This window comes from Nerophis ophidion, linkage group LG23, assembly GCF_033978795.1.
Source record: "Nerophis ophidion isolate RoL-2023_Sa linkage group LG23, RoL_Noph_v1.0, whole genome shotgun sequence".
Lineage (NCBI taxonomy): Eukaryota > Metazoa > Chordata > Actinopteri > Syngnathiformes > Syngnathidae > Nerophis > Nerophis ophidion.
Window position 1 is genome coordinate 5,974,574 of NC_084633.1, and position 25,596 is coordinate 6,000,169.

At 39.2% G+C, this 25,596-nt stretch overlaps 1 protein-coding gene across 1 annotated transcript; it reads right to left on the bottom strand.

The window, feature by feature from the left end:
• Positions 1–4,021: 4,021 nt before the first annotated feature.
• On the bottom strand, positions 4,022–23,203 carry LOC133541787 (ubiquitin carboxyl-terminal hydrolase 37-like). The gene is made up of 9 exons (XM_061885376.1): positions 23,070–23,203; positions 19,689–19,755; positions 16,463–16,662; positions 16,169–16,300; positions 13,255–13,378; positions 8,892–9,043; positions 4,591–4,693; positions 4,435–4,511; positions 4,022–4,367 (listed from the first exon to the last, which is right to left on the bottom strand). The coding sequence occupies exons 1-9, from the start codon at positions 23,201–23,203 to the stop codon at positions 4,217–4,219; spliced, it is 1,140 nt and encodes a 379-aa protein (XP_061741360.1). The 3' UTR covers positions 4,022–4,216.
• Positions 23,204–25,596: the final 2,393 nt, after the last annotated feature.

A 25,596-nucleotide genomic window follows, 5' to 3' on the forward strand; every position in this document is an offset into this window, starting at 1 on the left:
TCTGTGTTGGCCCTGCGATGAGGTGGCGACTTGTCCAGAGTGTACCCCGCCTTCCGCCCGATTGTAGCTGAGATAGGCGCCAGCGCCCCCCGCGACCCCGAAAGGGAATAAGCGGTAGAAAATGGATGGATGGATGGATGGATACTATCTTATTCCAAAATATTATAAATTCATTGTCGTCCTCAACATTCTACAGACAATACTCCGTTAAATTTTTTTATATTTTTTTAAATCTTGCAAATGTATTAAAAATATAAAACAATATATTCACAGCCTTTGCTCAATACTTTCTTGACGCACCTTTAGGAGCAATTACAACCTCAAGTCTTTTTAAATGCAATGCCACAATCTTGGCATGCCTATCTTTGGGCAGTTTCGCTCATTCCACTTTGCAGCGCCGACTAAGTTCCATCAGGTTGGATGGTAAGCATTGTGTTCTTAGCCAGAATTTCTGTGTACATTGCTGCATTCATCTTTCCCTCTATCCGGGATTGTCTCCCAGTTCTTGCCGTTGGAAAACCATCCTCACAGCATGATGCTGCCTCCACCAAGCTTCACTGTCAGGATGGTATTTGCCTGGTGATGAGCATTTTCTGTTTTCCTCCAAACATAATGCCTTGCATTCACACCAAAGAGTTCAACGTTTGTCTCATCAGACCAGAGCATCTTTTTCCCATCGTTTGAGAGTCTGTCAGGTGCATGTTTGGAATGTTTTACTTACAAATAGCCTCTGTCTGACCACTATACCATACAGGCCTTATTGGTGGTGGATTGCTGCAGAGATGTTTGTCTTGGTGTAAGGTTCTCCTCTCTCCAAAGTGGAATGCTGCAGCTGACAGTGTGACCATCGGCTTTTTGGTCACCTCCCTGACTAGACTAAGATGAATGCAGCAATGTACAGAGACATCCTGGATGAAAACCAACGATTCCCATCCAACCCGATGGAGCTTGAAAAATGCTGCAAAGAGGGTGAAACTGGCCAAATATGGGTGTGCCAAGCTTGCGGCATTGTATTCAAAAAGACTTGGGGCTGTAATTTCTGCCAAAGGTGCATCAAAAAGGTTGCGAATACTAAAGTAAATACTGCACTGTATGTATACTCTGACATGCACAGTTTAAGTCCAGCGCCTACTTTTTGTTGTCTGACCAGAACCTCAGCATGGTCAATGTTCTCATAAACCAGTCAAAGAGTTTAAAACTTAACAGTCATGCATCTGCAAGATAAAGTTGCCCTTACCTCTTTGAAGCTTCTTTGGATGAGTGGGGACATCCAAAAATGTCTTGAAGCTATGTATCCGCATGCTTTCCTCATGTACTGCTGAACATAAGCTGCCTTTGTTTTGTATCCCTGGGTGCTGAACATTATTCTGGCGCTCAAATCCAAACAATAGGCTCTCATATCGTCACAACTTGGGGTACAAGTCTTGGACCCATAGGCCAAGAGAGGAGCAGGGAACCTATCAAACACTTGTTGGTGAGTTTCAGGATCGTCTACTCATGCTTTCTGTAGAAAAGGACGTAGGCAGTAGTTTGACGCTGGTTGCACACAGAAACACAACTTGTTTCTTCAACTTGTAAGTCATTATAGGTAAACCAGCGATCAGTTAAGTCCTCTTCTTCCACTGCCGGGTCCACTCCATCACTGATGTAGTGTCCTAGCAAGAAATTGAGCTTTGGTACTGGCATTTGATTTTGCATACAGTAAGAAGGGGATTCATATGGCCCCCATTTGTCGCGGTTTACTTATTAACACATGAAATGTGACAAATTGGGGAAGTGGACTATCCCTTTTAGCTGCCCGACAGCAGTAAAGTATCTTTAAATGTGTTTTGTGGCAATTTCAACTTTGACCACAGTGTCAGTTGCTATTTAGAGTGGCACTTCCCATCATTTTCAACAGACTGCATTGCAAAATTATTAAAAAGGGGAACATTATCACCAGACCTACGTAAGCTTCAATATATACCTTGATGTTGCAGAAAAAAGACCATATGTTTTTTTTAACCGATTTTCGAACTCTAAAAGGGTGAATTTGGCGATTGAAACGCCTTTCAATTGTTCACTGTCGGAGCAATGACGTCACAACAGGGAAGCAATCCACCATTTTCTCAAACACATTACACACACCAAGTCAAATCAGCTCTGTTATTTTCCGTTTTTTTCGAATGTTTTCCGTACCTTGGAGACATTATGCCTCGTTGGTGTGTTGTCGGAGGGTGTAACAACACGATCAGGGACGGATTCAAGTTGACTTAGGTGGAGTGTGCTAATCAGACATATCAATGGTCACGGCATGCTAATCGATGCTAACATGCTATTTAGGCTAGATGTACATATTGCATCATTATGCCTCATTTGTAGCTATATTTGCATCCAGCCTTTCCCTCCACCCACATTTAATGCCAAACAAACACATACAAATCGACGGATTCAAGTTGCACCAGTGGTTAAAAGATGCAATCGTTGGTTAGAAGGCGATCGCCGAATTTGTCCTTGTTGCCGCTGTCTGTGGTGATATGGCTCAATAGCTTCAGTTTCTTCTTCAATTTTGTTTTCGCTATCTGCCTCCACACTCCAACCATCCGTTTCAATACATGCGTAATCTGTTGAATTGCTTGCACCGCTGAAATCCGAGTCTGAATCCGAGCGACTATGCTATACCTTTCTGTGCAATCTGCCATCTTTGTTTATGGTGGTGTCACGCTGTGACATCACAGGAAAATGGACGGGTGTATATAAAGATGGTTAAAATCAGGCACTTTAAAGCCGTTTTTTGGGATATTGCGTGGATAAAATTTTGAAAACAACTTCAAAAAATAAAATAAGCCACCGGGAACGGATTTTTATTGGTTTTAACCCTTCTGAAATTGTGATAATGTTCCCCTTTAACCTCTCTTTTTCCTCTCACGTGACAGCCACCCAGGAATGGAGCCATATGAGTCCCTTCCCTACTGTACACCATTAAACCAGATTACAGAATCATTTGTTTTACCACTGGTTGTTGTGAAGCCAGTATGATTGATCACACTGACCAAACTGTAGCAAGCGCCACCCTGTGAGGAAACACAGGCTATCATAGACCAACAGTCACATTTTTAAAGGCCTACTGAAACCCACTACTACCGACCACGCATCTGATAGTTTATACATCAATGACGAAATATTAACATTGCAACACATGCCAATATGGCCGGTTTAGTTTACAAAATTACAATTTTAAATTTCCCGCGAGGTATCCTGTTGAAAACGTCGCGGAATGATGACGCTTATTTTGACGCTTATGTTGACGCTTATGTTGACGCTTAAGTTGACGCGTGCATGTGACGTTATTGGTTGGCGCGGACATTTCAGCTCAGCACCACTCACGGCTAAAAGTCGTCTCTTTTCTTCGCATAATTACACAGTATTTTGGACTATGTGTTGCTGAATCTTTTGCAATTTGTTTAATTAATAATGGAGACTATAAAGAAGAATGCTGTTGGTGGAAAGCGGTGGATTGCAGCTGCCTTTAGCAACCGAAACACAGCCGGTATTTCCTTGTTTGTTGTGAAGCTAACATGTTTCTCTACCACATGTCAACCAATTGTGATATTAAGTCGGCTCTTACCGGAGACTGGAGCGGATTATGCGACCTCCTGCAGCAGCTATCCAAAAGGCAGCTGTGAACTTGGCTCCTCCATTGGCTTCTCTCAGAGACACTGGCGTTCACTGCAGCCCACCGACTTTCAGGTATATCTTTATAATCTCATTAAAACACTATAAGCAGATAATGGATGTTCCAGAATCATCCTAGTAAATGTGTCTAATAATATCTGAATCGCTCCCACTGCTGCCGCCTGGAGCTGTCGTCTTTTCCTTTTTTTCTTTTCTTTTTTTTTTTAGTGCTTCACTCTAACTTTCCTCATCCACAAATCTTTCATCCTCGCTCAAATTAATGGGGAAATCGTCACTTTCTCAGTCCGAATTGCTCTTACTGCTGGTGGCTCACATTATAAACAATGTGAGGATGTGAGGAGCCCTACAACCAGTGACGTCACGCGCACATCGTCTGCTACTTCCGGTACAGGCAAGGCTTTTTTTATTAGCGACCAAAAGTTGCGAACTTTATCGTCGATGTTTTCTACTAAAACCTTTCAGCAAAAATATGGCAATATCGCGAAATGATCAAGTATGACACATAGAATGGACCTGCTATCCCCGTTTAAATAAAACAATCTCATTTCAGTAGGCCTTTAATAACACCTATTGTTGACTTTACTTGTCTGGATGTCACCACTAAGTCCTTTGTAAGGCAAACAGGGCGGCGGACCTTTATTGACCCAAAGACTGAAAAAAACACAAAGCGCTTCAGGTGCAAGACCAGCACTCTGTGGGTAGGAAAAAAAAAACACTTTACTATTGAGAGGGTCTGAAAAGGAAATGGGACTTCCTTACTTTGGCAGGCTGACGAAAGAGGAGTGCTGCAATGACGTGTTGGAACCACACTCACATTGGAACTCCACAAGTGTCCTCTGTACACAAGCATCAGCACATCGGGTTTAAATGGCCAGCATAACCCGGGCAGTGGACTCAGGGCATTCGTTTGGTCACCTTGAGATAATTTTGGATCATTTGCTCGACTGTTCCAATTCCAGGTAACAGGTCTAAGGACAGGTTGGTGAATTCTTCATCTCTGGTGAATTTCATCTTACACCTAAAAAGTTACAAAACAGCAAAGGCCCAATTGAGATATTATTCAGTCCCCCAGTATGGAGTTTTTTTTTTTTTTTGGCACTGAATTTAAGTAATATCTATTTTTTTTTCGTTTTAATTTTGTGAACTGCAAACTTGACATCTCATTCGCTGGTTCTGAGACATGATCAATTTCTTCAGTCTTACCATAATTTACGCAGAATGGGTCTACAATCGGGCGGAAGGCAGGGTGTACCCTGCCTTCCGCCCGATTGTAGCTGAGATAGGCGCCAGCGCCCCCCGCGACCCCGAAAGGGAATAAGCGGTAGAAAATGGATGGATGGATGGTCTTGACTTTTGAAGCAATGACTGTTTCTGCACTGAATTTCAGTAGACTGAATTAGTAAACACCTGCGTTTTGCTCACAGAATTTTATTCAGTGACCTTGTCAGTGTAATTTGATGTAAATAAATTCAGTTTGCATAATTCAAAAGCAAAAAATTCACTGACTTAATTAAGTATAGCGTACACAAAAAGGTTTGCTAATAAAGACACAAATTAACGGCTATACTCTAGGATTTAGCGATCGCGCCAATTCCCGTAAATTCAGCCAATCTCTGTGCACTTGCAACTTTACCCAATCCCCGCAATTTCCCTGCCAATCATCGATATTTTCAGCAACAATCAAACGTAACGCAAATGTCTAAACCAGTGGTTCTCAAATGGGGGTACGGGTACCCCTGGGGGTACTTGAAGGTATGACAAGGGGCACGTGAGATTTTTAAAACATATTGTAAAAATAGCAACAATTCAAAAATCCTTTATAAATATATTTATTGAATAATACTTCAACAAAATATGAATGTAAGTTCGTAAACTGTGGAAAAAAAAATACAACTATGCAATATTCAGTGTTGACAGTCAGATTTTTTTGTGGACATGTTCCATAAATATTGATGTTAAAGATTTCTTTTTTGTGAAGAAATGTTTAGAATGAAGTTGATGAATCCAGATGGATCTCTATTACAATCCCCAAAGAGGGCACTTTAAGTTGATAATTACTTGTATGTGTAAAAATCTTTATTTATAATTGAAACATTTGTTTATTTTTCAACACATTTTTTAGCTATATTTACATATTTTTTTCCAAATAGTTCAAGAAAGACCACTACAAATGAGGAATATTTTGCACTGTTATACAATTTAATAAATCAAAAACTGATGAAATAGTGCTGTATTTTACATCTTTATCTCTTTTTTTCAACCAAACATGCTTTGCTCTGATTAGGGGGTACTTGAATAAAAAAAAATGTCACTGAAAAAAGGTTGAGAACCACTGGTCTAAACAATCAAATGTCTGAGCTGCGTATTAAAAGTGCGATATAAATAAAAAGTGATTGATTGATTGTCCACCAAACTCTTACTTATTGTCGTCCTCTGTCGGCCCTGTCGTCCACAAAATGCAAGCGTTCTCTGTGTATGTTTTACACTTGAAAAGTGTTTGTCTATCTTAAACCTTCTTTTACGTTCCAACCGATTTACCCAAGCATTTCAACAGCTGTGATTTGTGTTGGTAAATGAGGCCCCATCTACACTAAGGTTATACAGGGTAAACCCCACCTAACCTTATCCTTGTCCACACACACACACAATGGTCGTTTAAGGCCCCCTCCACCCCTCCGTCCGCCGGTACAACGCGACCTAGTACGTATGGGCAGAAAATGCGCACGTCATAGTCACCTCCAGTGTTGCTTTGTGTGCAAGTTCTTAAATTAAATGTAACTTATCTGAACAACATCCAGTGTTGTGGTATTTCAAATAACTGGAATCCAGTGTGCTGTGGGGCCCTATTATAGTGAATCACACCTGAGCCATCATAAATTAATTAAATCTTTAATGGACGTGTGAAAGTAAACAATGTGATAAATCCACGGGAGCCCGCATTCTCGTCGTCTCTCCTTCGACAAATGGACGGCGTTTTTCGGTAAGTAGAATCACAGCTGACCTGGACATTCGAAAGCTATTTTGCTGTCTGAGAAGTGTTGTATCCGAAATAGCTGCAATCGCGTGTTTCCTTCTCTTAAAGTATTCCACAAGCGTCTGTACTTGAAAAAGAATGACAAACACGCGAATGTCTGGATGACTCGCCTCCATATTTCCAGTTGTTAGCTCCGGGTGTTACAAAGCTGGCTGTGGCGCGTTCTTTCTGACGTCACTTCCTAAAGTTAAAGTTAAATTACCAACGATTGTCACACACACACTAGGTGTGGCGAAATTATTCTCTGCATTTGACCCAGCGCCCTTGATCACCCCCTGGGAGGTGAGGGGAGCAGTGAGCAGGTGATTTCCTGTGTTGGGCGAGGTCTTTCTGACTTCAGTTCCTCTCCGAACTCGGTTTGTAAACGATCAATGAGTCTATACCATGGGTGTCAAACTCTGGCCCGCGGGCCACATTTGGCCCGCCGTGTAATTTCATCTGGCCCTTGAGGCAGTGTCAAATTAACATTAGAGCTGGCCCGCCGGTATTATACAGCGGCGGTGCCGCTGTAACACCGCATTCATCGCTAATACTCATACTTCCCAACCCTCCCAATTTTCCCGGTAGACTCCCGTTTTTCAGTGCCCCTCTCGAAAATCTCCCAGGCAACCATTCTCCTGAATTTCTCCCGATTTCCACCCAGACAACAATATTGGGGGCGTGCCTTAAAGGCACTGCCTTTAGCGTCCTCTACAACCTGTCATCACGTCCGCTTTTCCTCCCTACAAACAGCGTACCGGCCGAGTAGCGTAATATATGCGGCTTTTCACACACACAAGTGAATGCAAGGCATACTTGGTCAACAGCCATACAGGTCACACTGAGGGTGGCCGTATAAACAACTTTAAAACTGTTACAAATATGTGCCACACTGTGAACCCACACCAAACAAGAATGACAAACACATTTTGGAAGAACATCCGCACCGTAACACAACATAAACACAACAGAACAAATACCCAGAACCCCTTGCAGGACTAATTCTTCAGGGACACTACAAAATACACCACCCGCTACCAACAAAAGAACAATTTTTTTTTCAAATGTATTAGCCTGTGGAAAAAGTTAATGTTGATATTTACCTCAGAAGGCTGCAAATAGAAAAGAGGCATTCATGTTTTTATTTAAATTTTCTTTAATAGGCCATTGATATTTTTTCGTTTGTTTTTTGAAAGTTGATTTTGCAGTATTAAGTTATATACGCATTGCTTGTTCCATATTCAGTGTTAAAGCAAATCAGTGTAGCAAACTGAGCAATAATTAACGTTTTATTCATGCACTTTCTTTTGCTACTTCAAGGCTTGAATGTTTAATTCATTTATTATTATTTTATTTTCAAATTTCTTATTAGCCTGTTGAAAAAGTTTATTTTGATCTTTACGTCAGTGGGCTGCAAATAGAAAAGAGGCATTCAATTTTTACTATAATTTTATTTGATATGCCATTGATATTTTTCAATTATTATTGTTATTATTTGAAATTCGATTTTGCACGTCACTATAAAGTTATATAAGCCTTGCTTGTTCAATATTCAATGCAAAACTTGTTTGGGTCCCTATTAAAAGGTTAATTTGTTCAACCTTAGCCCGCGGCTTCGTTCAGTTTTAAATTTTGGCCCACTCTGTATTTGAGTTTGACACCCCTGGTCTATATAAAGCTAAGAGCCGGAGATTCAAGAAATACACGGCACACTTACCCGTGTAAAAAAATATCCAAGGAGGAGAACCTTAAATGCTGGTTTAGTGTGGCTGAAACGAGGCTTAGGCTAAATAATTATTCATTTAAGGAGTTATCCGGCTTAATGTAGACGGGGCCTAAGAGACGATGGGAGATTATCATCACACTTCAACATGTAAATGCTGCCTCTTTGCCAGGTCCCCATTGCAAGAGAAAAAGTTCTTAATTATCTTACACCTGATACAATACGGTTTATTTACATATAGGAATAATAAGAAGTGAAGATGCGGGTCTGAGCTATGCACGATTGTTCTGTTTGAGCAATAAAGAGTTGATATATTGCTACACATTGCTGTTTCTGTTTCGTCCACGCAATAAACAAACACATTTAGATTACACAGTTGATGTGCAGGTTTGAGCGCCGCTCAGAGACATATTAAATTAGAAATTAAACTGGCTGGCTGAGTGACTATCATGCAGTATATGTTTGATTGTGCAACTTTACGTGAGGCACATCCTGAAGTTCTGCATCTTGAACACAAAGTGGTGTTCCACAGGGCATTTGTAGGCTCGACCCACACTGGCCGCCACCCTCTGCTGTGATGGTTTCAGATTTCGTATTTGATCCAATACGGAAGTCAGGAACTCATGCGCATCCTGTGAACACACATAAGGTTTCTCATTGTTTTTTACTTTTTTCTTGTCCTGATATGGGATCTGAGCCGAGGATGTCGCTGTGGCTTGTGCAGCCCTTTGAGACACTCGTGATTTAGGGCTATATAAGTAAACATTGATTGAATGATTGACATACATTATTGTATCCACAGAGAAAACACAACAATTAGGAAATATTGGATGATTTCTTTTTCAAGAACCCATTTTGGAAAACAATTTAAAAAAACAAGTATTGTGTGTTGGTGAAATGAGGTGACGGATTACAATGAAAAAGTCACTCTGTAATTCCTCTGTTGAAAGAATGCATCTTTTCATTATGTGTGAGTGACAGAAAGAAAAGCTCTGACTTGCTTGGACAGAAGTTGTTTGGTGTCAACTCTTGCTATGAATGTTTATATCTCTAGACCAGGTGTTGGGAACCTTCTTGGCTGAGAGCCATGAAAGCCAAATATTTTAAAAGGTATTTTCACGAGAGGCGTATCATATTTTTTAACACTGAATACAACTAAATGCGTGCAAGTTTAAGTAAGAACAACATTTTTTGAGTATAATGAGTCTCTTATTCTTTTTAATAACATTGTTATTCTGAAGGTAACCAATAATAAATCCAATCTGGTAGAAAACGAATGAATGGATTAAAATGCATGAAAATGTTTTATATTTTGAATGTTATTTTTAACACTGTGATTACCAGCGGAATTATTCATTACTTACCGTGTTAAGCAATGGCAGCTAAGATTTATCTGAGAGCCAGATGCAGTCATCAAAGAGCCACCTCTGGCTCGAGAGCCATAGGTTCCCTACCCCTGCTCTAGACCTTCAATATTAAAATACATCTTTTTTTCTTAGGAAAAAACACTTAAATTTGAGTCAATATGAAATCACATTTCAGTAGGATTAGTCAATGTTAACATAAAGCAACACTGGACATCCATCCATTTCCTACCACTTATTCCCTATGGGGTCGCGGTGGGCGCTGGAGCCTATCTCAAATACAATAGGGCGGAAGGCGGCGTGCACCCTGGACATTCCTTATATTGGATGAAATTGGTCTGTCTTTTTCAAATTTGATTTCGATTTCTTTATTGCAACGATTCCACAACATTATATAAGGTTTTGTCATCTAACAATGTTTATTTTTAAAAGGAATAAGCAATAATTACCGTGAATTTCAATATATATAAATTGTACATCACATCATACTTATTATTTCATAATTTAAGGACAGTAAAAAATATAAACAACATTTAGTAATAGTGTGCTTACCTAAATGTATTAAATACATAAAATATTGACTTACATTGAATATGTCATAGACACTTTCCCCACAAATTGCCACTGATACTTTGATTGAGTTTTTGTAAAGTTTTCTTTTAATACTTCTTTATTCACCATGTAATACTTTATTTTTAAAATCTTCCTTCTATTTACCTTTCACACGATTGTCTCTGACATTTTTTTTTAACCGTTGGGGTATGGCCTGTTGTTGGGCCTTGAGCGCCTCCTCGAGTGCCGCCAATAAATTTCTGTTCCTCAGCTGTGGTCGGTATGTGGTACTCAGTTGTAATACACTTTTCCACTTTTTGTGGCTTTTATGACAATGTACACCGACACCTGTTTAATAATACCACCTTAAAGGCCTACTGAAATGAGATTTTCTTATTTAAATGGGAATAGCAGGTCCATTCTATGTGTCATACTTGATCATTTCGCGATATTGCCATATTTTTGCTGAAAGGATTTAGTAGAGAAAATCGACGATAAAGTTCGCCACTTTTGGTACTTCCTGAAAAAGCCTCGCCTTTACCAGAAGTCGCAGACGATGACGTCGCAAGTGTGTTGGCTCCTCACATATTCACATTGATTTTAATGGGAGCCTCCAACTAAAACAGTGATTCGGACCGAGAAAACGACAATTTCCCCAATAATTTGAGCGAGGATGAAAAATTCGTGTTTGAGGATATTGATAGCGACGGACTAGAAAAAACAAAAAACAAAAAAAAAAACCACAGAGTTAAAAAAACAAAACAAAAAACACGACAGCATTGGGACGTATTCCGATGTTTTTAAACACATTTACTAGGATCATTCTGGGAAATCCCTTATCTTTCTATTGTGTTGCTAGTGTTTTAGTAAGTTTAATAATACCTGATAGTCGGAGGTGTACGTCCACGGGTGTGTTGACGCCATGTCTCACGGGTGTCGACGGCAGCTGTACGGACGACACAAGCTCAGCTGATATTCGGTAAGTGGCGACTTTTTAACCACAATTTTCTCACTGAAACCTGCTGGTTGATATTCGGTTGGGATCCATGTCTGCTTGACCGCGCTCTGATCCATAGGAAAGTTTCAGCTACGGGAATTTTAAACAAGGAATCACCGTGTGTTTGTGTGGCTAAAGGCTAAACCTTCCCAACTCCCATCTTTCTACTGTGACTTTTCCAATATTAATTGAACAAATTGCAAAAGATTCAGCTACACAGATCTCCAAAATACTGTGTAATTATGCCGTTAAAGCAGACGACTTTTACCTGTGTGTGCGTAGCGCTCATACTTCCTAAAAACGTGTGACGTCTTGCGTACACGTCATCATTACACAACGTTTCCTAGACGAAACTCCCGGGAAATTTAAAATTGTAATTCAGTAAACTAAAAAAAGCCGTATTGGCATGTGTTGCAATGTTAATATTTCATCATTGATATATAAACTATCACACTGTGTGGTGGGTAGTAGTGGGTTTCAGTAGGCCTTTAACATTTGACAACCAAACAATTACACAAGGCCACTCGGTAAAGAGTCTGGGTATTATCTTCGACCCAACTCTCTCGTTTGAGTCACACATTAAGAGTGTTACTAAAACTGCCTACTTTCATCTCCGTAATATCGCTAAAATTCGTTCCATTTTGTCTACCAGCGACGCTGAGATCATTATTCATGCAATTTTTACGTTTCGTCTCTATTACTGTAATGTATTAATTTCGGGTCTCCCTATGTCTAGCATTAAAAGATTACAGTTGGTACAAAATGCGGCTGCTAGACTTTTGACAAGAACAAGAACGTTTGATTATATTAGGCCTATACTGGCTCACCTGGCACTAAAGATGTGACTTTAAGGTTTTACTACTTATGTATAAAATACTACACGGTCTAGCTCCAGCCTACCTTGCTGATTGTATTGTACCATATGTCCGGTCAAGCAATCTGCATTCAAAGAACTCCGGCTGATTAGTGATTCCCACAGGCCAAAAAAAGTCTGCGGGCTATAGAGCGTTTTCTATTCGGGCTCCAGTACTCTGGAATGCCGTCCCGGTAACAGTTACCGGGAGTTACTAGTCTGTTACTAGTCAGTAAAAGCATTTAAGTCCCATATTAATACTCATTTATATACTCTAGCGTTTAAATAGACCCCCCTTTTAGACCAGTTAACCTGCCGTTTCTTTTCTGCTCTGCTCTCCTCTCCTTCCTGGAGGAAGGGCACAAGTTCGTTGGCCACGGATGAAGCGCTGGCTGTCCATAGTCGGGACCCAGGGTGGACCACTCGTCTGTGCATCGGTTTGGGACGTCTCTGCGCTGCTGACCTGTCTCCGCTCAGGATGGTCTCCTGCTGGCCCCACTATAGATTGGACTCTCACTATTATGTTAGATCCACTATGGACTGCAGTCTCACAATATTATGCTAGACCCACTCGACAACAATTGCACCGGTCGCCCTCCAAGGTTTCTCATTGTTATCCCATTGGGTTGAGTTTTTTCTTGCCCTGATGTGGGATCCGAGCCAAGGATGTCGTGGTGGCTTGGGCAGCCCTTTGAGACACTTGTGATTTTGTGATATAAGTAAACATTGATTGATAAAAAACCCTCGTCGGCACGAACGAGACCTTTCCAACGGTGTAACATATGTGGGGGTTCGTTGGCCAGTAAGATAAACATGCAGAACTATAAAAAGAATAGCAGGCCCATAATAATGAAGTTAGAAGTATGGGCAATAATTCACTGCTGGCATTGCAGCAGGCCCATAATTATATTGTTTTAAAATCTTAGTTGAAGGTTATCATTCCAAATGAGTGTACATTATTTTTTGTCATCATCTGAGAAGATGTTATTCGCGCTTTGTCAGCCTATTCATCCAAGACTTGATCTAATCTATTTGGAAGAAGATTAAATCATAAGAAAAAAAGATATCGTTACTTACTTTCTGGCAGACATCCTGAAACTCCTGTGCAGAGAGGGAGATGGTGTTCTTGAATGAAAAAAGGCAGGAGATTTTATGCTGGACATCACTGGAGCTGTGACAAGCACTGATCTTCATTAATGCTCTAGAAAGAGTAAAACAATTTGAAAGTTATCAGGTCTCAAATCTACAGGTCTATGTAATATATCCAGTGGCGTTGAAATATGGGGTGTAAGCGTGGATGTTGTATTAAGCTTTTAAGTTTTTTATACAATTATGCAAGTTATCAAAAAAGAAACCATCATTTATAATATAAAATTAATGTAGCTATGAAAGTTCAATAATTAGGTTCTTTGAATCCAATGAAGAATTTCTAAGACTACCTACACCGCTTATCGAAAGTACGAGATGGTTTGTTCCACCTGGATTGTGGCAAGTTTATAACAAGCTCACCTTTAAGTATTCACACACAGCACCAACATTTTTAAACAAGGATATAATCATATAAGAAAGGTAAAAAAATATGATAAATTGATTTGTGGTAGAATACTGTAGGGGAAAGTTATGGGCAAGTTTCACTTTTGCATCTCATTTCCCCAAATACCTTATGTTTGTGATGTTTGGTGGGCATAGCGATGCCGTATTTGTTCATCCGTGGATGCGCCGGGCAAGAACACAGCGTAAGGTAAGAAACAAAGGATTTATTTAACTGATAAAAGGCTGAGAACAAAAGTACAGGTGCTAGGCAGAAAAGGCAAACAAAAGGCGCTAGCATGGAAGCTAGGGAAACTAACAGAAACACTAACACTTGGCACAAAGGCACAAAAAGGGAAAACAAAACAACTAGCATGAGAACTAGGAATAACATAAAGCGTAGCGCGAAAGCTAGCGAGTAGAACATGGAAAGCAGTTGTAACTTGTTGCATGGGAGCTAATTAGGAACCGAGAACGAAATAACAAAAGGAGCAGGCTTAAATAAGGCAGCAATCAATAGTAACAGGTGTGCGTAAACAGAGAGTAGCAGGTGGAACTAATATGCAGCCATGGTGACAGAGCAAACAGGAAATAAGGAAGTCCAAACAACAGAATGTGATACAAAAAGGAACAAAACAAGAATATGGTATGATCCGGCCATCGGATCATAACAATGTTAAAGTTAGAATTAAATCCCAGAAAATGCACTAAAAATAATAATAATACAAATAATGCATTATTATAATCGGTAATATCCACTAATGATAGTTAAACATGTATCAGCTAATCTCTACTTTACACTCTGAAGTAAAGGGAAACTTGAACGATTTATAATCATTTAAGTGAATAATGACAGCCTAAATGATTATTTTAATTCCTATTCTGGCGACTTTAACTTGTGATATTTGTATTAAAAAAAAAACAACTAACAAAACCAAATGGTTTAGGGGGTATGAATGTGAGTAAATGTTTGGTGGTGGTCGGAGGGGCCGTAGGCGCAAATTGGCATCCACGCTTCCGTAAGACTAGCCCAGGGCAGCTGTGGCTACGAATGGAGCTTACCACGAAAAATGTGTGAATTTTATCTGTGAAGCCCTTTGAGTTTCTTGAAAAACTCTTTATAAATCTAATGCATGGCTGTTATTATTGATGTGTTGTTTTAACCAAATCCATAATATACAGTAGGCTCTCGATTTATGAACTTAGTTGGTTCTCGAACGGGGTTCGTGAATTGAAAATGTTGAATAGTGAAGCAAATCTCTTCATAAGAAACAATGTAAATATTAACAATGGGTTCCAGCCTGGACAAAAGTCCATATTTAGTGAAGTTTTGTACAATATAAGTGTTATACAATATGGTATGTCAAGCAAACATAACAAGAGGTGATGGATCAACTTTCTATTTAAAAACAAAGCCAAAACAAAAACGACAAGTTGAACTGGCCTGTGTGCGCTGCTCTGCAACACACAGACACACACAAAAGTCACTTTGGTGCCCTCACAAACAATCAGAAATCACACATTTCTTAACTTTAACATGCATATTCCTACAATAGTAAGCATTTGATCAGCTGACAAGACAGGGTAAGGGGCAGAGAGAGAGGGAAAAGGCTGTGTGTGCTGCTGTGATATATTGTAAGTTTGCTTTAGCATCTTTTTCCAGAAAAAGGCCAGTTTTTATGACGATTAAAAATGTTTATTCACTATGAACAAGCACAGAATGACTGCCAGTGAGACATACAATTAATTAATGTAGCATTTGTACACAGAGATACAGTTCACAAACAGAGGCACACTTGGCTTGATCCGATTAAAACCAAAAAGTTTGCAAACAGAGGGGTTTGTAAATCAAGCTTCCACTGTAATTAGTTTTTTAGTGCATGTTGTGGAGAATGTATATCTTTTTAAGTTATTTATTTTTCCGTAGTCCTGTTTAAAGCAGCTAATATTTTCCAATGTGTACACTTTGTGTTTTTTCCCTATCCTCGTTAGTGAACTCTGTGTTTCACCTTGAAGACCTGGAATGTCTGTTGGGATTATATAGTACTCCCTTTTTGTGGAGGAGACCTTATCAGTTTAGAACAAAAAGGCTGTATTTCTTTCTGGGCGACAGAGGGCTGTTTTCATACTAAATAAGATAACTCATTCCGTTTGATTTTTGGACCGCTTCTAGATGCCGCTACTAACGTATTGTAAGGACTTGTCTCCTGAAGCTTTAGTAAAACTTGGTAATATTGCTATTCTGTCTTGGTGGTCATTCTTACTCAACATACACGTCATCTGAAAGAATTTGGGATTGACCAGTGTGTTTTATTCCTTGAGAGGAAGACTTGTTGGACACAACAATGTAAACATATCAAGTATGTGTGTATGGGGCAGTGGAGTTGGATTCAGGTTGGGGGAGCCTTTAGGAATCTTATATACGGGGGCCCAGAATTTTGTGGTAGGCCCTTGACTATACCTGATTATTGCAGCATCAGGGTTGGACCTCCAAATTGCCTCCTGACGGCTGATGTCTTCAACAAAGTCCTCCAGAGTCAAGAGACTTTGCAGGCTGGCGTTCATGTAGCAGATCTGTGCCGGGTTGGGAAACCTGAAACGGGAAAAAAACTAAAAACTCAAGGACAATAATGCAACGTCTACTTGCAGAAGAATGAAAACTGCAACACAACCAATGGTCCTGATAGTAAAACACTGCAACAACTTGGATGCAGCAAGAAATAAAAAGAACAGAACTCTCTCATTGCGGACTCACCCAAGATACTTGTACTGCTTATTTCTGATACTCTGGTTTGTGGGTGTGACATTTGTTGTTTGATCGTCATTTTTCTTCCTCTTCTTCCAGCTTGTTTTATTATCCGACAGGCCCCCCAAAACCATCGCTTTGTCCTGGTGGGGGCTGGGGTGGCTCTTCAGATGCCGTTGTTCTACAAGAGTTGGCACCACTTGGCATCTCTGTGGCAATAAAGAAAAGCCCTGGTTAATTACTAGAGTATTTAGATCATCTTATCTGATGATCATTTTTACCCCCCAAAAAGTCTGAAAACAGGTACAGATTTATACATGCAAACCTGGCATCTTCCCAAGTGAGACGGAGCCCTGTCTTCCTGTCATTCACATACAAACAGTGACCCAGTGAGAAGCACCCACAACTTAAAAATGCTGAATGCTAAATGCTAATTTTAGGACAACGGTTTGAAGATGAGCCAACAAACAACAGCTAAGGAATAGGCTTTGCTTTTTAATTGCCAGTCGTTATTTCACTGATACCCAGCCGGCACAAGACATTGATACAACAACGTAGGGCTGGGGGATATGGACGAAAAAGTATATATCGATATATTTTTACTTAAACTCAATATTCGATATACATCTCGATATATTTTCCGGTGAAAGTACACATAAAAATATTCAATTTTGCGCGAGATTCACTGAAATTGAACTGACTGACAATTGTACTGTAAACACTCAGTGGCACTTTTATTAACCCAGTTAGTCAAGATGGGTTTTAACAGCACAGTAAATAAACATAACGTAAATAATGTCACACGTGAAGCACATTGTGATGCGGGATTTAGTTCTCCTAAGGGATGCAAAGGACACTTTGGACGAAAACGTAATGGTAAGATGATTTAATAACTGATACACAATACTAAACAGACAGAAATCAACAAAAGAACAACGTGCCGAACGCACGGGAAGCTAAGGCTAGTACTTAGCACAGCATCAGGAAGCACAAGGGCAGCGTACCAAACGCACAGGAAGCTAAGGCAATTCTTAGCACAGAGACTAGAACCAGATACATCGACGTGACTGTAGCTTACCGCAAACAATGGACCTAGACCGACTGACGGGAAATGGCAGGCTTGAATAAGAAAGTAATTACAACACATGTGCACGTCAGGAGCAAGCGGCTGGTGAAAACAATGAGTAACTATGGTAACAAACAGAGGCATACAAACCGGAACTGAAAGAGTCCAAAACAAACAAAAAACACAAAAAACTCAAAAACCTAAATCAAAATATGATCCGGGCAGCGGATCATAACAAATAAAATAGAACAATATTCCTTTTACATAAAATAAATAACATAGCTGTGCAAATAATACAAAATGTATCAAATTCACAAAAAAAAAATACATTTGCAGGCAGGAACTTTTTAATTCCCAGTCGACAATTTAATGGACTGTCACACATGTACGGTTCTGGTCAGCGCCAAGAAAGTGACTTGACTTAATTGTGCGGCTATAATCTTCCTCACTTCGGCAACAACTCGAGAACAGTTTTGATTTGGGCTTACATGGTAAACAACTCAAAAGAATGTTTAATTCAGATGCACACATTTGTCCAAATGTGACCAAGTATGCGCATTGTGGGTTTCCTGGACGTCGTCTACATCGCTAAAAGAAAAAATCTAATGAAGAGAATCCCTCTGCCATCTTCCACTAGTTTTTTAAGTATATAAATCGCCCGCTTGAAAATTCCCTCTTCTATTCTCCAACTCTCTTTTGGGATGTATGTTGTGATTTCCCTTCCTGGTTCCACAGCCCGCCCTATCAAGGTTTCAAGGTTTCAAGTTTTATTCGTCACATGCAGAGTACACCACAGTGAAATTTTTTTTTTTCCATGCTCTTCAGATGTTTTGTACAGTAGGATCCAAACTCTAGTAGCAGAATCTAATACACTAAAAACCAAAAATACAACAAATTGAATAGCTCTGATGTACATTAATTACAAGACAATAAGTTGCATAATAAGTCACAGTAGGTATGGGAGAAGTATCAGTACAAGTAGAAGTACAGTAGTCAAATACAGTACCAGTGCAATATCAAATAGTATAACAGTATATACAGTATAGGAAGCAACAAATACTAAGGTGTCTACAGTTCTTTGGCAGTTGAGTAGTGATAGTAGTATGAACAAAGGTAATGGAACAGTATGACTTCTTTATACTCTTGTTTTTACATTATTTACAGTATAGGAAGCAACACGTTTTAAGGTGTCTACAGTTCTTTGGCAGTTGAGTAGTGACAGTAGTATGAACAAAGGTAATGGAACAGCACACTTCTTTATGTTCTTGTTTTTACATTATTTACCGTTTTGTTATCCGGTAATTACAGTGGTAAGTAAAGTGATTGTTGTGCGTGCGGTTTTGTGCAATTGTGTTAAAGTGTTTATTCAGCGATTAACACAGCGATTATTTTGCCTCTGATTGGCCTGTCCGTAATGTTTTGCCTTAATCTCAATCATGGATGTTCTTATACGTGCAAGCACGTCTTGGAAGGAGGAAGGGGAGGGGTTTATTAGCCCATGGGGTTTTGAGAGGGAGTGGGAAGCGGGGGAGAACAAGGAACACAACAAATAAGCGGTGTTTGGTCATTACATTTAACGGGAAACCATTTTCTTAATTCATAGCTTGTTTAAAATTTTTTCGATATATGTTACGAAATCGATATGAAGCCCAGCCCTAATACAATGTTGATTATTCATATATGTCCTTTAAAACTGACATCGAAACAATGACGCAAAAAAGTTGTATTTGTAAATTGAAAAATCTTTGATGTCTAATGTTGGATCCACATTCTTGGTTGGGAAATTACAAACATTTCAATAGTCAAATGAACCTCAAAATCTGACAAAATCTGATAAACGTTGTTAAAAAGCATGTTGTTTCAACGTTGTATTTGTGTTGTAGAATATTGGTATGAAATGGCCAAAACGTAATTGACGTCAGAACCCAACATTGAATAAATGTCGTCAAAAAGTATGTTGTTCCAATGTTAAGCTTGAGTTGATCAATTTAACAAGTTCTGGAAGTTGTTTCAATACCTGGTGCCTGCTGATATCTTAAGCATTTTGTCTTATTTTTAATTTTTTTCTAAGAATGGGTCTTGAATAAAAGGGCTCTTCTTATATTCAGTGTCATCTCAAGAAACTGTGTTTTACTTAGTTATGTATGGCGGACTCTATGTTACTGTTACCTTGCGCCATTGCCACCACCGTAACTTCTTATCGTCGGCGGCAACAACCTCATCATGGACGCTGAACCTGTTGACAAACACAGTTATTCCTTCTGTATTCATTCGTAGAACACAAATGTCGGTCCAAAAAAGGTCAATGGCAAGACCAAGGCTGGGAGCACTCGTCATACAAGTGGTCAAGGTACATTCATTCTGGTGCGATGGCTCTGCTTTTTTTCTTCTTTTAGAAGCTTTGCATGACATCTCAGCCGGTAAAAATATATACAAATATAAAATAAAAATATTTTAAACTCAGTAGACAGCCTTTCTGTCCAATAAAACACTATTATAAGTTTTACAAGTTTTCATTTTTTTTACTTTTTTATTTTACAGGAAAACCAATCCATCCATGTGAAATAAAACAATTTTATTTTTTTCGGCAAGTATTCATGGTTAGCTTACCTACGGAGTTGCACACTGGAGAGCTGAACTGAAAACGCAGGCTTAGTCTCGTTGACCTGCTCAGTGGCTTTTTGGGTAGAGTGTCTGCCCTGAGATCAAACCCCGGCCGAGTCATACCAAAGACTACAAAATTGGGACCCATTACCAGAGGTGGGTAGTAACGCACTACATTTACCCCGTTACATCTACTTGAATAACTTTTGGGATAAATTTTACTTCTAAGAGTACTTTTTCTTTTTACTTGAGTACTTTTATGGAGAAGAAACGCTGCTTTTACTCCGCTCCATTTATCTACATTCAGCTCGCTACTTGCTACTGATTTTTATCGATCTGTTAATACATTTTTTTTTTGTTTTGGTTTGTGAGACATACCTTCAAAGTAGGATCTATCGCATGCCTGCGTTTCACCAATCAAATGCAGTCACTGGTGACGTTTGACTCCGTTTAACCAATCAAACAGAGCCAGGCGGTCACATGATTAACTGCCCAAAAAGTTTCAGCGGCAAACAACAACAATGGCAGGGACGACAACGAAGGCAAACACCCCTGGCCTCACATAAAATGGATGTTCATGCCTCAGACAACCAAAAAAACAGTTATGTAAGGCGTTGTCATTTGTGTCTCCCCAAACAAGTGGACATTTCAGCTTGGTATAGCTCGGTTGGTAGAATTTCCGTGCCAGCAACTTAAGGGTTGCAGGTTCGATTCCCGCTTCCGCCATCCTAGTCACTGCCGTTGTGTCCTTGGGCAAGCCACTTTACCCACCTGCTCCCAGTGCCACCCACACTGGTTTAAATGTAACTTAGATATTGGGTTTTACTATATAAAGCGCTTTGAGTCACTAGAGAAAAGCGCTATATAAATATAATTCACTTCACTTCGGCTTACATGAACTCAACGTCAAATTTGAGGAAGCACATCGCGGTAAGTAACGTTAGTAGATATTTTGGCTGTCACCGCAGGCTAATGCTAGCTCCCTGCTATGAATCACTGTCAAATCTACGTATTTTGGGTATAATTTATTAACGTACTGCAGCTTCGTAGACAGACAGAGACACACACACTCAAGCATGCATATAAACACCAATCAGAAGTGCACGTGTGTTCCCAGGTGCAGCCCACACCTATCAGACTTTATGATTTGTGTAAATGCTGACTTGTTATTTTCCTTTGTAAATCTCTGCCTTCTGAGCCTATGATGCTATTACTTTATTGTGGCTCAATTTGCCTTAATTCTTTTTATTTGAATGTATTATTACTTAAAATATTTTAATATAATATTATATTAATAATAACATTTTTAGAATAATATATTTTCCCCCTCGGGGATTATTAAAGTATTTCTGATTTCTGATTCTGATATATTATTGTTAGTTGCTTAAGAGATATTCCTGGCTTTGAATTGGTTCATTGCTATTCTTATGTTTTTGTGCATTACTTGTTGCCGTCATCATTAAACGAACAGGTTACTCATCAGTTACTCAGTACTTGAGTATTTTTTTCACAACCTAATTTTTACTTTTACTCAAGTGAATATTTGGGTGACTACTCCTTACTTTTACTTGAGTAATAAATCTCTAAAATAACAGTACTCTTATTTGAGTACACTTTCTGGCTACTCTACCCACCTACTCGGCATCAAAGGTTGGAAGTCGGGGTTAACTCTCCAAAATGATTCCTGAGCGCGGCCACTGCTGCTCCTCACTGCTCCGCTCCCCTCATCTCCTATCTATCTATCTATCTATCTATCTATCTATCTATCTATCTATCTATCTATCTATCTATCTATCTATCTATCTATCTATCTATCTATCTATCTATCTATCTATCTAATGCAGAGGGTAATTTCACCACACCTAGTGTGTGTGTAACTATCAGTGGTACTTTTTACTTTCCTTCTTTGCGCCTCAGTCTGTGCGCATTCAGGGCCTCACAGAGAGTCGGAAATTATAGAACTATGTTTAAAAATGCAAACTTTTTTCACTCCGGGGTTGAAAAAAATCTGAGGGAGCCACAACAAGGAGGCAGAAGAGCCACATGTGGCTCCAGAGCCGTGGGTTGCAGATCCCTGATTCAATGTTACTGGAAAAAAAGGGTAAATGGTCAAAAGGTTATACTTGTATAGCGCTTTTCTACCTTCACGGTACTCAAAGCACTATGACACTATTTCCACATTCACCCATTCACACACACATTCACACACTGATGGAGGGAACTGCCATGCAAGACCCTAACCACGACAAATCAGGAGCAAAGGTGAAGTGTCTTGCTCAAGGACAAGACGGATGTGACGAGGTCGGTAGAAGGTGGGGATTGAACCAAGAACCCGCAGGTTAGTAGGTCACTGGCACGGCCACTCTCCCAACTGTGCCACGCCGTCCGTCCCCCCAAAAAAGTGTGACACATTACGTAGTTTTCATAAAAACTGTTAGCTTTTTTGTCGCCTTCTCCTAATCTCTGCTCCACTTGCATAACTGCGCTTTATCTTTAGAAAAAAGTCTCATAACCATCTTGGTTTTGGTGGGTTGTTCACCATCAAGTCATGAGCATGGACTATAGTCCGTTGTGTGAAAGGGGCCTGGGGAAATATCGGAAACGCACAATTAAAAAAAATAAAGAAAGAATTGTTTTAAATAGAAGGAAAGTTTATAAAACGTTTTCATGAGACATTTTGAGGCCCTTGAAAATCTTGGGGCCCCAATCAACTGCCTGTGTTTGCCTATGGGATAATATGAATCACCCCTATTTTGCTCATTTAAGTGACACAATTCTAAGAGTTCAGGCTTAGTATATCAGTTTTGCATGTGCTATCAAGTTTGCACCTGTAATACCTATTACACACAAACCGTTAGTATATCAGGCGAAAAGGTGTTTGGTAAAGTTTCCTCTAATATTATGTGTCGTGTTTGTATCGTCATACTATCACGGTGATGGACTTACCCAAGACTGTCTGATACCTGCTGGCTCTGCTTGATGGATGCAGCCTGCTGGGGCCCCCAGTCTGTCTTTTTCAGACTCAAATCTGTCTGGTATGTGCTTTTTGCAGTGTTGAATTCTTGAAACTTCACCTGCATTTCTTTGTTTTTTTCTGGGAGTGTTTTGAAAACCTCCCCTCGGTCCTTGTGAGAGATAGGGGTGTTGTTCTGCTGCTGGGGGCTCGGTTCTTCAGGAACACAACATACCTTTTGGAACAAAAAAAACATCTTTAAGATTATGGAATGGTTAATTTAAAGGGGAACTGAATTTTTTTTTTTTTAGAATTTTGTCCAACGTCACAATCCCTAAAAATCACATATGTCTTTTGTTTTTAATGCATTCTAAATCGTCAACTACGACAAGTACGAGATGGCTATAATTGCAGGTGATGGGAGTTTACTGCTTTATTGACATATTGAGCCAGCTAGCTTCTGCAGCGCCTTTGAGCTACTGAATGTTAATTCCAGATAATAAATAATGCCTCTCACCTAGTTTTTCACAAGGTTGTAGCCACAAACGGAAAAGTTGGTCAACTTTGACATTCAACTTTTACCCATACTTGCCAACCTTGAAATCTTAGAAGTAGGAAATAATTTGTACTCCTTTGAGATACCACATTTACAGTAGCCCCCTTAAAACATTCACATGTTGCACAATGAGAGGGAAACATGAGATAAAGTGTACATCTCTCTAACTTTCTGTTTGTAAAATATATATTTTTGTATTAGCATTGCTGTAATCCAGGGGTCACCAACCATTTTGAAACCAAGAGCTACCTTTTGGGTACTGATTAATGCGAAGGGCTACCAGTTTGATACACACTTAAATAAATTGCCAGAAATAGCCAATTTGCTCAATTTACCTTTAACTCTATGTTATTATAAATAATTAATTATATTTATCTTTGTGGAAACACTGATCATCTTAATGATTTCTTAAATAAATATATATTTTTGATGACATGTTTTAAATAGGTTAAAATCCAATCTGCACTTTGTTAGAATATATAACAAATTGGACCAAGCTATATTTCTAACAAAGACAAATCATTATTTCTTCTAGATTTTCCACAACAAAAATTTGAAAAGGAGTTCAAAAGACTTTGAAATAAGATTTACATTTGATTCTACAGATTTTCTAGATTTGACAGAATAATTTTAAAACATTTTAATCGTAATAAGTTTGAAGACATATTTCACAGATATTCTTCGTCGAAAAAACAGAAGCTAAAATGAATAATTAAATTAAAATAATTAATTATTCTTTACAATAAAAAAATTAAATTTACTTGAGCATTGATTTAAATTGTCAGGAAAGAAGAAGAAGGAATTTAAAAGGGAAAAAGGTATATGTGTTTAAAAATTCTAAAATCTTTTTTAAGTTTGTATTTTTTCTCTAAAAATGTTTTTCTGGAAGTTATAAGAAGCAAAGTAAAAGAATAAATGAGTTTATTTAAACAACTGAAGACCACGTCTACAATATTTTCTTGGATTTTCACATTCTATTTGAGTTTTGTCTCTCTTAGAATTAAAAATGTCAAGCAAAGCGAGACAAACTTGTTAGTAAATAAAACAAATTTAAAAAATAGAGGCAGCTCACTGGTAATTGCTGCTATTTGAGCTATTTTTAGAACAGGCCAGCGGGCTCCTCATCTGGTCCTTACGGGCTGGTTGGTGACCCCTGCTGTAATCTATTAACAGTATTTCATGAATAATATCCATAAATTAACATTCTTAATAAAAGCAGGTAATGGGAGTTTACTGCTATATTGACAAACTGAGCCAGTGAGCTTCTGCAGCGCCTATGAGCTTGTGAAAGTTAATTCAGATAATAAATAATGCCTCTCACCTAGGAGAAGGTTGTAGCCACAAACAGAAAAGTTGGTAAACTTTGACATCCAACTTATACCGATACTTGCCAACCTTGAGACCTCAGAATTAGGAAGGTATTCAAAAGGGCCGCATATTTTCCATATGTACGAGCAAACGCAAAAACTCCCTGAACATTCAGTGGTGCACATGTGAGCAACATCAGACATGCTCCTGTCCCAAACCTGACATCCAAACAATTTAAATGCATCCATCCATCCATCCATTTTTCTACCGCTTGTCCCTTTTGGGGTGGTGGTGGTGTGGGTGATGGAGTCTATCCCAGCTGAACACGGGCGGAAGGCGGCGTACACCCTGGACACGTCGCCACCTCATCACAGGACCAACACAGATAGACAACGATCACACACTAGGCACCATTTATTGTTGCCAATCAACCTATCCCATGTTTTTGGAGGCATGTCTTATCATAATAATAAAATGAGATCAGTCATTTCCATGCAATTATTTTCCAACATATATGATTTGGCCCACTTATAATGAAAATAACAAACAAATATTGTTTTTCGTGAGCAATTAGTCGCGGGGGAGGGAATAAGCGGTGTGAAATGGATGGATGGATGGAGCTATTAGTATTGAATGTCTTGGTAGGGGACCTGCTT